The 13,099-nt window shown below is 43.7% G+C and overlaps 1 protein-coding gene across 1 annotated transcript; it reads right to left on the bottom strand.

The window, feature by feature from the left end:
* Nucleotides 1-6,362: 6,362 nt before the first annotated feature.
* LOC104515599 (geminin-like) lies at nt 6,363-12,737 on the bottom strand. The gene is made up of 6 exons (XM_010159634.1): nt 12,681-12,737; nt 10,564-10,662; nt 10,029-10,167; nt 9,269-9,351; nt 9,078-9,188; nt 6,363-6,566 (listed from the first exon to the last, which is right to left on the bottom strand). Exons 1-6 carry the CDS (start codon nt 12,735-12,737, stop codon nt 6,363-6,365), a joined length of 693 nt encoding a protein of 230 aa, XP_010157936.1.
* Nucleotides 12,738-13,099: the final 362 nt, after the last annotated feature.

Below are 13,099 nucleotides of genomic sequence, written 5' to 3'. Positions count from 1 at the left end.
ACTCTTTCCATCAGCAGCCTCTCCACTGTGAGGGCTCATATAACCTACTGACATGATGGAGGTCAGCTCTCAGTACCAGAGGAGGCTCTGCCTGCAGCCTGATTTAGGGTAAACCACTAGGGAGTTGTTTAATCATGTTAAAGGAAAGGGCTTGCAGGGAATATTTGTCTTTTCAAGCCTGGCCACCAGGGAAAGACTTCACAAAAATCAAGAAGTTTAGCTAAGTTGTATGAAGTCATCAACTAGATTTCTTACAGCATAGGAATAACATGTTTCATACCATATCAACTTTGTTAAGACTCAGAACTTTAAGATCTTACAAAAACATCTTAATTACAGCAAGAGAACCATACAGGAGGCGAGGACTACTGCCCGAGGGCAGAGAGAACACTTCGGCTTCTTGTCCGGTGGGAGAAACAGTGTGCAACACTAGCTCATGTTTTCATATGCACAGCTCTCCTGCTTTCATCTTTCTGCTGCCAAAGGGAGGGAGCCGACAAGATTGTTTTAGTAACTGAAAATAAACAGACAAACCAGAAAAAGTAGGAAGAATAGAAAAAAGGTGAAACTGACTGCTCTTAGTTCTTCTACCTTTGTGAGGCAAACCACATTTTTTAAAAGGCCAGTTTTAAACTAAAATGCTGGTTTAGAAGCAAGGGTAGGACTGTGCCCTCCCAGTGTTCCTTCTCTCAGTTGCTTCAATGCCATGTGCAGGCCCTTGCTCCCATGCCAGGGCATCAGCAAGAGGCATACACTATTGAAAAAGATGAGAATATTCTGAGGATATTAAGGCTGAGAGAGTTGGGCTTGTTCAGCCTGGAGAAGAGAAGGCTCCGGGGAGACCTTATTGCAGCCTTCCAGTACCTGAAGGGGCTACAAGGAAGCTGGGGGGGACTTTTTACAAGGGCCTGTAGTGACAGGACAAGGGGTAATGGGTTTAAATTGGAAGTGGGGAGGTTTAGATTAGATATCAGGAAGAAGTTCTTCCCGGAGAGGGTGGTGAAGCACTGGAACAGGTTGCCCAGAGAAGCTGTGGATGCCCCATCCCTGGGAGTGTTCAAGGCCAGGCTGGACGAGGCTTTGAGCAACCTGGTCTAGTGGAAGGGGTCCCTGCCCATGGCAGGGGGGCTGGAACTAGATGGGCTTTAAGGTCCCTTCCAACCCAGACCATTCTTGATTCTTATATTCCCACATATGTCACAAGCTCCTACCTGTAACACATACTTTGTCAAGCTTGTTTGTATTTTGCATGTTACAGCATGGAACGTGATTTGGTTAAAGCAGAAGCTGTGATGGCATCAGGCTGTAAGTGCTACATTCTGAACTGTCACCTGAGTGTTCAAGCAAGCAGTAGTACCCTACATTTCTAGCTACTCCTAGTTTAAGTTCAGAGCAAACCAGCTTTGTGCATCATTCAGGATACTTGCCAAGAAAGGCTCCACAAGCAGAAAATATGCTGAAGGGGCTACAGGACTGTCAGCCAACTTCTGCTGATCACTTCTTCCCTTCCATGAAGACAGACTGGTCTGGGACAGACACGCTCCTTTTCCCCTTACAAACACTGAGGCTTATGGCACAGGCCTGGGGATCACAGAACTGCCTATCGAGCAGAGAGCATCGGGCTGCTCACATATACTGGTACCATGTCACAGGAGCTCACAGCTGCATATACCCGCTTGCATCTCATTGTAGTACAAATCGACCCTCTGAGAGGTTTGTTAACCTAAAGCTGATATGCCACGCCACTGTAACCATTAAAACCCATGCCTACAGCGCATACAAAGCAGACAGGAGCAAATCCTGCTCTCACATAAACAATGAGGATGAATTGTTAGACCAGATCTAGTTTCTATAGTGGTAGCTGAGACTGACAAGCTCTAACCTGGCATACAGAAGTCGAGAGGCTAAATTCCACGGCAAGCATGAATGCTGTCTTCAAAAAGAAAGAATCATGTCCTGACACGATTCATAGAATCATAGAATGGTTTGGGTTGGAAGGGACCTTAAAGACCCCCTAGTTCCACCCCCCCGTTAGACCAGATCTAGTTTCTATAGTGGTAGCTGAGACTGACAAGCTCTAACCTGGCATACAGAAGTCGAGAGGCTAAATTCCACGGCAAGCATGAATGCTGTCTTCAAAAAGAAAGAATCATGTCCTGACACGATTCATAGAATCATAGAATGGTTTGGGTTGGAAGGGACCTTAAAGACCCCCTAGTTCCACCCCCCCTGCCATGGGCAGGGACACCTTCCACTAGACCAGGTTGCTCCAAGCCTCATCCAGCCTGGCCTTGAACACTTCCAGGGATGGGGCAGCCACAGCTTCTCTGGGCAACCTGTTCCAGTGCCTCACCACCCTCTCTGTGAAGAATTTCTTCCTGATATCTAATCTAAACCTCCCCACTTTCAATTTAAACCCATATGACAACATATAAAAGGGAATCACACCGAATTGTAGAGTACCACCGAACAAAATCCCCTAAGTTTCTGCCCCCAGGGTAACAAACATTTGAAGTGAACAAACCTTAAAGCTTCCAAAACCAGAAGGCAAATAAAAAGGAACAAACCACATAGGAGTCTCATAGCTTACAGGTTTTTCATGCTCACTGAGCTGACAATGCTGCCCTTTCCTACCATGTTAATGCAAGAGCTCTCCTTTGTGGAACAGGAGAAACCAGAGGCATCGCAGGGAACGCTACAAGGTGGATGCTTACCAATTAGCAAAGGAGCCAGCAGTCACTAGCAGCACCACCCTTCCTACAACTGCAGTGCCCCTTGAGGGTAGCATGAAGGTACAGCCATTCCCAAAGGTTCGGCCCAGAACACAGCCAATGTCATCTCCTCGCAGGCAGTCACTGGCAGATCAACAAAGCAGCAGTAAACTCAAGTTTCTCAGAACACCGTGCTCACCCGCAGAGCTACTCCATGTTATTAGACAAACAGAAAGCGAAATCAATGTTTTCTTCAGCAGAAAGTGTTTATTGTGTATTGTTAACAGTAACAATGCAATTCAGTCTCAGGAACAACAGAGCACTGGAAAACACACAGCCTGGGCAAATTTGCAAGCCTCCCGCTCAGAAAAATCTCAAGTCAGGTTCTGAAAACAAGCTCACACAGACCTTGAGTAAATGAACATGCAGTGGGCTTCCTTGCAAAAACAAGAAGTCAGTAACTAACCTCGTTGCTTATGCACAGGCTGCAACACATGACAATGCTGTAGGCCCTCATGGTAAGCAACACAATGCCAAGCACCCAGCAAGTTTCAGTCGCCCAGCCAAGGGGTTATTATGGTCCAATTCACTTCTCCACGCATTGTCTTAAATACAATGGGTGTTTACACCAAACTTGTTATTTTTGCTAAGCCAGTTAAAAGTTCTTCCTCACACAAACCATACACCTGCCCTGCAGCATGCTTGTCCCAGCTAGTCCCTGCACAGCTGCTCCCTCCTTGAGCCAACACACACGAACAGCCCATCTCCCTTTAGTCTCACATATCTGAAATTCCATCCTGCTAGGACATGCACATTTTATGGGAGAAGCAGTAGGATGCAGCAGCCTTAGGATACTTGGGTGAAAGATGAGGTTGGAGCCATAGCCTCTGCAGTGAGAGGGAGTCAGCATGCTGGTCATGCTGGTGCAAAGGCCTGTGTGCCTTCTTGGAAAGAATCACATTCTGCAGTTTGGTTCCAAAACTGATTATGTTATTCTGCTAGACAGTGTTCTCCAATTGAGCTGGATATGAAACTTGTCTTCAGTGGTGTTGATTTTCAGCTGTTACATTGCTAGTTTTAGTGGTGAAGGAGAATTTCCCTATATACTTCATAAAAAAATAAAAGGTCAGATGGTTGTAAGAGAACTAATTACAGCACTCCCTCTCATTTCTACACATCTGACAAGCCTTTCACACATACAGAGTTCCTGTACTTACAGTTCTACTGCATGCATGTTGTTAACTCGGGAATATTCAGGACAATAAGTGAAACTTGACCCCTTTAAAACCTTTATAAAACAGCAACTAATGCAGCATTCACAGAACTTCTGACAACACTTCCATACATTAACATTTCTGATGTAACAGGCATAGGCAGATTATCTGATCAAGGCTCAATGCATCCCTGACAGAAACAGGAATAAATCCCAACCCACATGCATGCTCTAGCACAATTCAGCTCTCATACCCCATCTTCTCCTGCAGCATGTTTCCCCACCCCCACCACCAAGAGTTTATACAGCAAGGTATTCTCTCCACTAATGAATTAAAGTTACTAAAACCATACTAGCCTTGGTTTGAAGGCTTGTGGTGCAAGTGTACATATTGCTAAGTGGCCCATGTGTTTCTGATGTAAAAAGTTCTTCTGTTACAGGGGGGCAAGCACTGCAATACAAGGCACCAGCCTACATGAACAACTCGAGTGATTTACCTTATCCATTTCAACAGAAGTAAGAATCCAGCTACTCAAGGGGCTGTCTTGTCACTGCTATTTAAAAGAAAATCAACAAAAAGCACAAGATTTAAATCTAATAAGCATTCTTGACCATCTTGATGAAAATAAGGAAGAGCTAGATTCAGATAAGAGGCAAATTCTGTACTGGTTACTGCCTGGCTGTTCTTTGTTGCAACAGCAGCACCTGTACTGCAGCAGTTCACAGAGCAGGAGGCAAAATGCTCCTGGATTAGTCAGTTAATTGTGCAACGGCACCTTCTTCCCTTCTACTGTCTCTGCAAACGCAAAATATTCCTGATGCTTAAAAAAGCCACCTCTGAACAATGATTTCACTATGAGTAACTGAATTGCACTGCATAAAGACTGTTACAAGTTAAGTTCCATGTGTTTCCTCACTCACTGTTGGTGAGGAACTACTTTGACATGAAAACTGCTTGGAATCTGATACAGGAGGGGTTTATGTCACCTGGCAGTATTGTCTGTTTCTTTTGAAGACAAAACCAAGGTTACTCTACAAAGCAGTCATCCAGCATCTAGTTGGTTTTTTTCTTAAACACAAGATCAGTACAAATTAAAGGTCACGCCTCTGTCACTGCTTCTGCACCAGGATGGAAAGGATTATGCATAAAGCACCCTCTAAAGCACAGATTAGAAGGTAAAAATCTTCTGCTAACAAAGTTCCCAGGAAAATATGATGCCTCACCTTGTAATTAGCAGATTCAAGGCGAAATGGAAGCCAGAAAGAACCTGACTTCCTACAATCGCTCTGACATTCAGGGAATGTCGCAACTTGATACAATTTCAATTTCAGGTGTGAAGCATCTATTAACTTCCTGACTCCCACAGGGAGTAAGACACAGAAGGAATCCAAAGGTGCCAATCTGATGGCTCCACGGGTGCGTTCACACAGCCCGAAGCACCCATTTTGGCAAGGTCCAGTAGCTCCATAAACCAGAGTCCCTCGACTATCTCTGCTTCCAAAAGCTACCCAACTAAGCTGTTCACAAGACATCCCAATGGCCGCCACCCTTTAAAGCCTTGTCACTTCCAGAACAGCTGCTGAGTTCACTCAGGACTGGAAAACTCACATTCAACCACACGCAGTTCTTCCCCCACAGGGATGTCTATAATCACTCTGAAAGGAGATTCAATGTCTGTTTTCAAACTGCAGTCCTGAGGTGAAGGCTCCTTTGTCTCCATCTAATTTTCAGTCCAGCTGCTATTAGGAGCAAGAAAACCTCACATTTTCTTTCTAAGCCAATAAATGTATTTCTAGAAGAGACTGTCTTAACACTTCCTACTGTAGCACTCCTCTCTAAATCATGGAAAAAGCTCCCTTAAAAGACAAAAGGCAATTATTTAAAACCCCCTGAAAAGCATAAATTCACTATATTTTAGATCTCAACTTTATTACCCATTCTTGAGACGTTCTGAAGCCTCACCAACAGCACACAAGTTTTATTTTGCTTTCCCTATCCAGGAAAACCACTCTGTTCTCCAGAATTCTGCAAAGCTGAGGAGTTTAAAACTGCCCAGGCACTCCACAAAAGACTTGGAAGCTCCCCCTACAGTAGTCAGAATTTACTTACAAAGTCTAGAACCAGCCATCCCCCACTCAAGTAAGAGGCTGTTTTGGTAAGGCAAAGATTTATTTATCAATTTTCCTGCAGCATGTCAGACCAACTGGTAAGATATTTACACCACAGTTTGAAATACACAGTATTTGCAGTTCACACAAGCAACTAAGTGCAGCCTGTAGCAAGTTCTCTGCAAGACCCAGATACTCCCACTGCTACACAATTCCAGTTAAAAAAAAACCCCAATATCTGTAATGCTTCCACACAAAGTTTCTATACCTGAGAAGTTTTGGAGGAAGTCTGCAATTAAAAGCCACACAACTAAGCCTATTTAAGGCTCTCACTCCTGTTGCAAGTGATCTGCTTCCTTCAAAGCAAGATCTGATATACTCTCCCTTAAGCCACATGATAGTTGTGATGGCCCTTTCTCTGAAGCGCTGTCTGCATCATCTCCACAATTAAGCTCTTCATCTTCTTGTTTGGATTCCCCTCCAGCCAGACTGCTCCATGTCTCAAGACTGTCAGGTGCTTGCCCAGTTAGCCTCTAGAAAAAAAAAAGATAGTGTGAACTTAGTGTGAACTTTGTACTTTTTCTACTTAATAGCCTGCATATTCAATGAAGCAAACTAATTATCTTCATTTGGAGGTTGCTGTTACAATTAAAACATTCCTCAGTCAAAAAGTCTTAAGACACTCAATTTCAATTCAAATTGCTACCTCTAACCCTCCACATCTGGTCTGCTGACTGCTGAGTCTTCCTTTGGCTCTTCAACAGGACAGGCGTTGAAGGCAACAAAACATGGGAAACAGCTTCCCAAGTTAAATATTGCTATACAAGTTTCATTTTAGAAGAGTTACTATACAACAGATGAAGTTCATAATTTTTTAATCAGAGATAATGAAGCTACATTGTCTGGATGAACTAGAAGACCCAGCAGTTTCTAGAACTTGATCTAACTACAAGTTCCTCACCTGACCTGATGCAAGGAAGAAAAACAGGCCTGCAAGAGGCTGTGCTTTTGAGGCTTCTGGCTGTTTGATGCATCACTTAAGGCTCATTAAAGCCTCAGAAGTGAGCAGCTCACAACTAATAAGGAAACTTAACTGTTGAGGAAGTGCAGAGAATTTTCAAACATTAGACTGTTTAATTACTTAAGGCGTATTTAATTTCTGCCTGTGGGTTTATCACTAACAAGCAGCAACACCAAACATAAAATTCAAGTTAGGGGAACCTTTCAAGACTGCCCTAAGACCAACTGAAAATCTTTGACAGAGTTCTTGATTTATCAAGTTGCTTGCAACAATCTTCCATTTTGTTTTCCATCTCCTCAGTCTAATCAGAAAAATCAAAATATTTGCCAGACACCCAGTTTCATATCCCAGTTGAGAGCTCAGCCCCTACAAAAACCACCAAGACGCTGGTTTCAGTATCAAGGTTCCATGGCTGTATGTAAAGGGGGCCTACAAGGAAGCTGGGAGGGGACTCTTTACAAGGGCCTGTAGTGACAGGACAAGGGGTAACGGGTTTAAATTGCAAGTGGGGAGGTTTAGATTAGATATCAGGAAGAAATTCTTCTGAGAGGGTGGTGAGGCACTGGGATGCCCCATCCCTGGAAGTGTTCAAGGCCAGGCTGGATGAGGCTTTGAGCAACCTGGTCTAGTGGAAGGTTCCCCTGCCCATGGCAGGGGGATTGGAACTAGATGATCTTTAAGGTCCCTTCCAACCCAAACCATTCTGTGATTCCATGAATCACAGCTTCAGTGACTGTTACAATCTACTCCTGCTTTCACAGAATCAGTGATACAACTACCTGTCCCCAAGGAATTATCTCAAAAGGAAGCCATTTTGAAAATTGCAAGATTATGAACCCTACATTAGCCCCCTTTCAGGCCACGTAACTAGCAATTCCTAAGCAAAACCTTTACTTTAGTGCTCCTATGCTTTAGCATAAGTGGTCACCTCTCCTCTTACTGCTCCACTTTGTGTGTCCCTGCTGAGCTTAGCTCCTCAGAGGACTGTTGCGGTTTAACCCCAGCTAGCAACTAAGTACCACACAGCTGCTCACTCACCTACCCCCACACCTCTAGTGGACGAGAAGGCAAGGAAGTTCATGGATTGAGATAAGAACTATTTAATTACTGAATGAGTATTATAGTGATACTAATAATACCAATAATGGTATGTAATGAAAGTAATTGAAAATAAAACAAATTATACAATTGCTCAAAACCCACCAACTGACACACAGCATTAGTCCGAGCCAGCCAGCCCCAAAGCAATTGCACCAGCAAGAAAGCCAACTGACCCACCAGCTACTTAACAAACCAGCAAAATGAGCCAACTGACCCCCCAAGCCCACATACTGAGCATGACTTTCAGTGGAATGGAACACTCCTTTGGTCAGTCTGGGTTAGCTGTCTGAACTGTGTGTGTATGCGTCCCTGCTTGTAGCAAGACAGTTGGGAACACAGGTGCAGTATCAGAAGCTGAGAGTGCCCTTGAATCAGTGCATGCACTCCCCAGCACGAGCTACAAACACCAGTGTTATCAGTACTCTTCTCAGGGCAAATCCCAAACATAGCCTCATACCAGCTACTGTGAAGGAAATTAACTCTGTTCTGACTAAAACCAGCCCAGGACACTTCCTCAAAGTAAGTACAAACACTCCATTTAGCCAGCAGCCTCAAATAACCTACTAAGCATCTGAATTTAAGTCATCTCAGAGAAGTGAAAGTGAACCCCCTCCCCTTCCCTTGTCACCATCTCTAACATGCAAAGACTGTTCTGGTAATGCAATAGGTTGAATCTCCCCTTCAGAAAAAACAGCTCTAAGTACTTTCTTCTCATTACTCTTGCCAGGTCTGTGGTGGAAACACTCATCCCCTCAAAGGGGCTTTACACCTCTGGATTAGAGCCATCCTGCAGGAAACAGGTCAGACAGTCATTTAAAATGAAGAGTTGTGTGAGCACACAAAACCAGTCATGATTAATGATATCTTTGCTGGTTTCTCACGTTTTCATTCTACAACATGAACTGAAAATCCCTTTAAGTACCTCAATCACGCTGGTCATATAATGCACGTGTTCAGCAAAGGACATGAGCTCTTCATTTTCTTCTTTTAGGCGGGCAATTTCACCATCTTTCTGTTCAATTTCTTTGTGCAACTGAGTTCAAATAACAAAGCATTAGAAGAGGAAACCAACAGCCAGTGGTAAAAGAAGGTACTTTTCTTATCACTAGCTACCTTTTCGTTTTCTTGAAGCACTTCATACAGAGCCTTCCTCCTTTCTTCAGCCACTTCCTTCCAATACTGCTGTGAAGGACTTCCTGAAGTAAGAAGCTACAGTAAGTCTGTGCTGAGACTGAATTATCGAGATATCAAACTTGCATGCAGTGTTCTAAACACTGTGATAAGCATGCACTCCATGTAGTGTTTTCCCAGAAATTTAATTCCAAGTTTACAGCTAGAGACACAAGCTTTCAGGAAACAGAGGTCCTACACTCTTATTAGTGGCTATACAGGTAGAGTCTTCAAGAAGCTGCCTCAAGCACAGCAGCAAGCTCTGCAAGATGGTCAGATTTGGAAATGTCAGTCTTTACACATACTTTCCTGAAGATGGAAGCCATATTCCCAAGTCACTGTCCATACCAGGCTTAATGGCTCTGAGAAATTGCACACACAGCACACTGCCAACACAGGTTTTCATTTCAACTCAGTTATTCGTCACTTGAAAGCTCGCAGTCCAGCTAAACTAGCTACTACAGGACTTCTTAACACTGCTGCACACAGTGGTTCTCAGCTGCTGGTTACCACAAACATTCTTAAACATTAGACATCTACACTGGATTTGCTATACTACAGAGGATAGGTATCATCAATTCCTGCTCAGCATCACATGAAAACACAAAGCCCTTACCTGACAAAGGAACTGCGTTTCAATTTATAGTGCAACAGCAGCACAACTTTTTATGTGCAAGAAAACATTTCAGGAATTACCACATACCTTTTACCATGAGATCTACAGCTTGAATGACATCACTTGTATTCTCATTTTCTTGCTCTTTGTCCACCAATGCCTCAGCTTTACAAGCCTTTGAGGCAAGCTTGTTATTCCAGACTTTCCTCTTGACTGAAGGTTTCTTCTGCATAAAATACAGGCAGGTTTCACTTCAGAGCAACATTTCAGCTTTTGGGTTTTTCATTTTAAACACAGACTTGTCAGCCTGCTCAGCCATGACTGCAAATAAGCCTTCGTAAGCCTCACTTTCTTCCCATCATATGCCTGTACCCTAGAACTCTTCCTTGGTACCCACAGGTTTAACAAAAGAAAAAAAATCTCAAACATTTTCCTGAACTACGCAGAAAACTGCTAGTTTAAATACTGTACTAAACTAATAGTAAGCTTATGTTGTGCCACACTAGTTGGTGGATTATGGGGTTTTTTTCCCCCCAAATATTAGTTTTCAGTTAAAAGCTCAAGATCATTTCACTAGGAGTTGAAGTAATTCCACATCTACAGGTTATCTTGTAATTCCTACCTCATTACGTCTGCCAACCAGGCAGCCTGTTGCTGAAGGCTGAATCATTTTAAGAGTCCGTCTTGGGGCAGCACCGCACGCTGTGTCTGTGAGGTACTTCTAAAGAGACAAATACAGCTTCAGAGAGTTGCCACTCTTCCCTACATAAGCTGACACTTAGGAATTTGTCATGCCTCTGTTAATAAGGTAACCCACGGTCCATCTTGTCAAGACAAGAGATGATACTTTAGGTTTAGCATAAATAAACATAGATATCTAACAGATGTAACATAACCCAGGCTTGTGCAAAGAAGGGGCCTAGCTGTTTTTATGTGATGTGGTCCATCTCCACTACAGCTATATCCTGTCCCTGCTTCTCAGTTACAGCACAGCAACACATGTAAACTTTAGCTGAAGCTCATGAAGTTGTCTTTGACAACAGCAGCATTACACTCCAGGGGAGAGACAAAAGTAACTGCAATGCAAGTTTTCAAGGTAAAGTCCCACACATCACTGCAGGCAGTGTCAGTTTTTGTTACCTGTGAACACACCCTCAAATGGTGTTCATTTAGATAGATGTGTTGCTTCAATTATCCATTAAAAATGGATCTAAAGCTTCCTTGCTTCGATCCAGAGAGGCTATTGTTTTGTATAAACAGTATGTTTATCGTCTTTGCCATCATGCATAAAAACCCATTTCCTGCCCTAAAGCTTTCTGATTGGGTTGGTTACACTGCCACCATGGGACAGCAAACAATGGCAGACAACCAAGCAAGAACAGCCAGCGCACAATGCCACACCGGCGTGAGAAAATTACCAATTCCCACTGTACTTCAGATGACAGGAGTTTGCCTTTCCCACGGTAGTTTCTGCTGCCAATTACCCTGCTGCTGAACTAAAGGGCAAACACTAAGGGCTGTGGGAACAAGAATCACACCGTGTGTCCGACACTGCTTGCTGCTGTTGAAGGTTAGAATTAAGTGTACTCTGCCAACAAATTATTGACTAATACTCAAGTTAACCCATTGCATCTCAGCACATGAAAATGCAAAAGACCACCCTGGGGAATATAAGTTCTAGGATCACTTTGGCACAGCATTACTATATGTATACATATAAGCCAGACTTACCAACAGGCAATTTTCATTAGTGCCAGAAATTCACATTACAGCCACTCTAACCCTCGTGATAGAGGGCTATTACATAAAATAGAGGCTCTCTAAAATTTCAGTTAGTGCCTACTTCAAAAGATTTAACAAGAGACTCCTGTAACAGGACAAGAATAGCTATAAATTTTAGTAACTTCTAATCAGTCATCTCTTGAGAACATAAATCCTTTAAGCATTTCCACCAATTCCAAGGCAACTGTGGTTCATAAGGGTGGCTTTACAAACATGACTGCCTGCATGAATACTTTAGTTAAAACATGCTCAAGACAGATTTAACTCTAAGTAAAGTTCACCCCTATAAGGGACAGCCTACAGAACCTATGCTACCAACCCTTAGCAGCCAGACTGATTCAGTAACTGAACGAAGGCAGGTAGCCAGCACCTGAAAAAATACCACGTGGAAAGACAGCAAGCTCAGCATCAAACTAAAAATGACTTGGTGAGCAATAAAACAAAAAAAAAGAAGAGTAGTCAATAGCACATATGCTCAAGTAGGACACAGTGTTCCCAAGGCACTGTCTGCCAGGAGGTTACTCAAGCCAACAGGACACAAGCCAGGTAGAAGCACATTACAACAGATCCATTTGTATTCCTTCAGCAGATATAAAACTTGTGTCAGACAGCGGGACCATTTCCCAGAGAATTGAGCACAAACCTCTGAATAAAGCAAATTCTGTGTTTGAGATACTTTTGATAATTCATCTTCTATTTTCTAACTACTATCTGCTCCCATATTCTAGCTTCAAGATGTTAAAGATATCAGGAAGAAATTCTTCCTGGAAAGGGTGGTGAGGCACTGGAACAGGTTGCCCAGAGAAGCTGTGGATGCCCCATCCCTGGAAGTGTTCAAGGCCAGGCTGGATGAGGCTTTGAGCAACCTGGTCTAGTGGAAGGTGTCCCTGCCCATGGTAGGGGGGTGGAACTAGGTGGTCTTTCAGGACCCTTCCAACCCACACGGTTCTGTGATACCTGCACAGATCCTGACGATTTGTCCGCATTCAGTTTCTGTTTCATTTTGGAATTCATAGGATCACTGAAAAAAAAAAAAAAGTGAAAGCATAATAATATCTGGTGGCCACTGAAGCTCAGGGACAGTACTTACAGAACATTACAGCTCCAGATTGTCAGCTTCTATGACAGCATTAAAAATTGCAGCACGAATGGCAAGGTGGGCAGGCTCACCCCAAGCCCCCGGAGACCCTCAAGGGGGAGTTGGGGGCTCCTCCCCGGGACATGAGCAACAGTCGAACTACGAACGCGGAGCCGAGAGGAGACACCTCGTGCCGCGGCCACACCAGCCCACCACGCCCTACGGCCCGGTTAAGCCTTCCCACAGCGAACGGAGGGGGTCTCACAGGCAAGATGGCGGACGGGAGGGGGAACGGCAC

This window comes from Eurypyga helias, unplaced genomic scaffold, assembly GCF_000690775.1.
Source record: "Eurypyga helias isolate BGI_N326 unplaced genomic scaffold, ASM69077v1 scaffold2579, whole genome shotgun sequence".
Classification (NCBI taxonomy): domain Eukaryota; kingdom Metazoa; phylum Chordata; class Aves; order Eurypygiformes; family Eurypygidae; genus Eurypyga; species Eurypyga helias.
Note: the sequence above shows the minus strand (reverse complement) of the source record. Positions and strands in the feature narration are given on the sequence as shown.

Bases quoted from the DNA above. Each gene is read 5' to 3' on its own strand.
- LOC104515599 (XM_010159634.1), bottom strand. From the start codon at position 12,737: ATGAATTCCAAAATGAAACAGAAACTGAATGCGGACAAATCGTCAGGA. The intron at 9,189-9,268 runs GTAGCTAGTGAT...ATTTGAACTCAG, and splicing joins TGCTTCAAGAAAACGAAAAG to TTGCACAAAGAAATTGAACA. The intron at 6,567-9,077 runs GTACTTAAAGGG...TTTTTTTTCTAG, and splicing joins ATATGACCAGCGTGATTGAG to AGGCTAACTGGGCAAGCACC.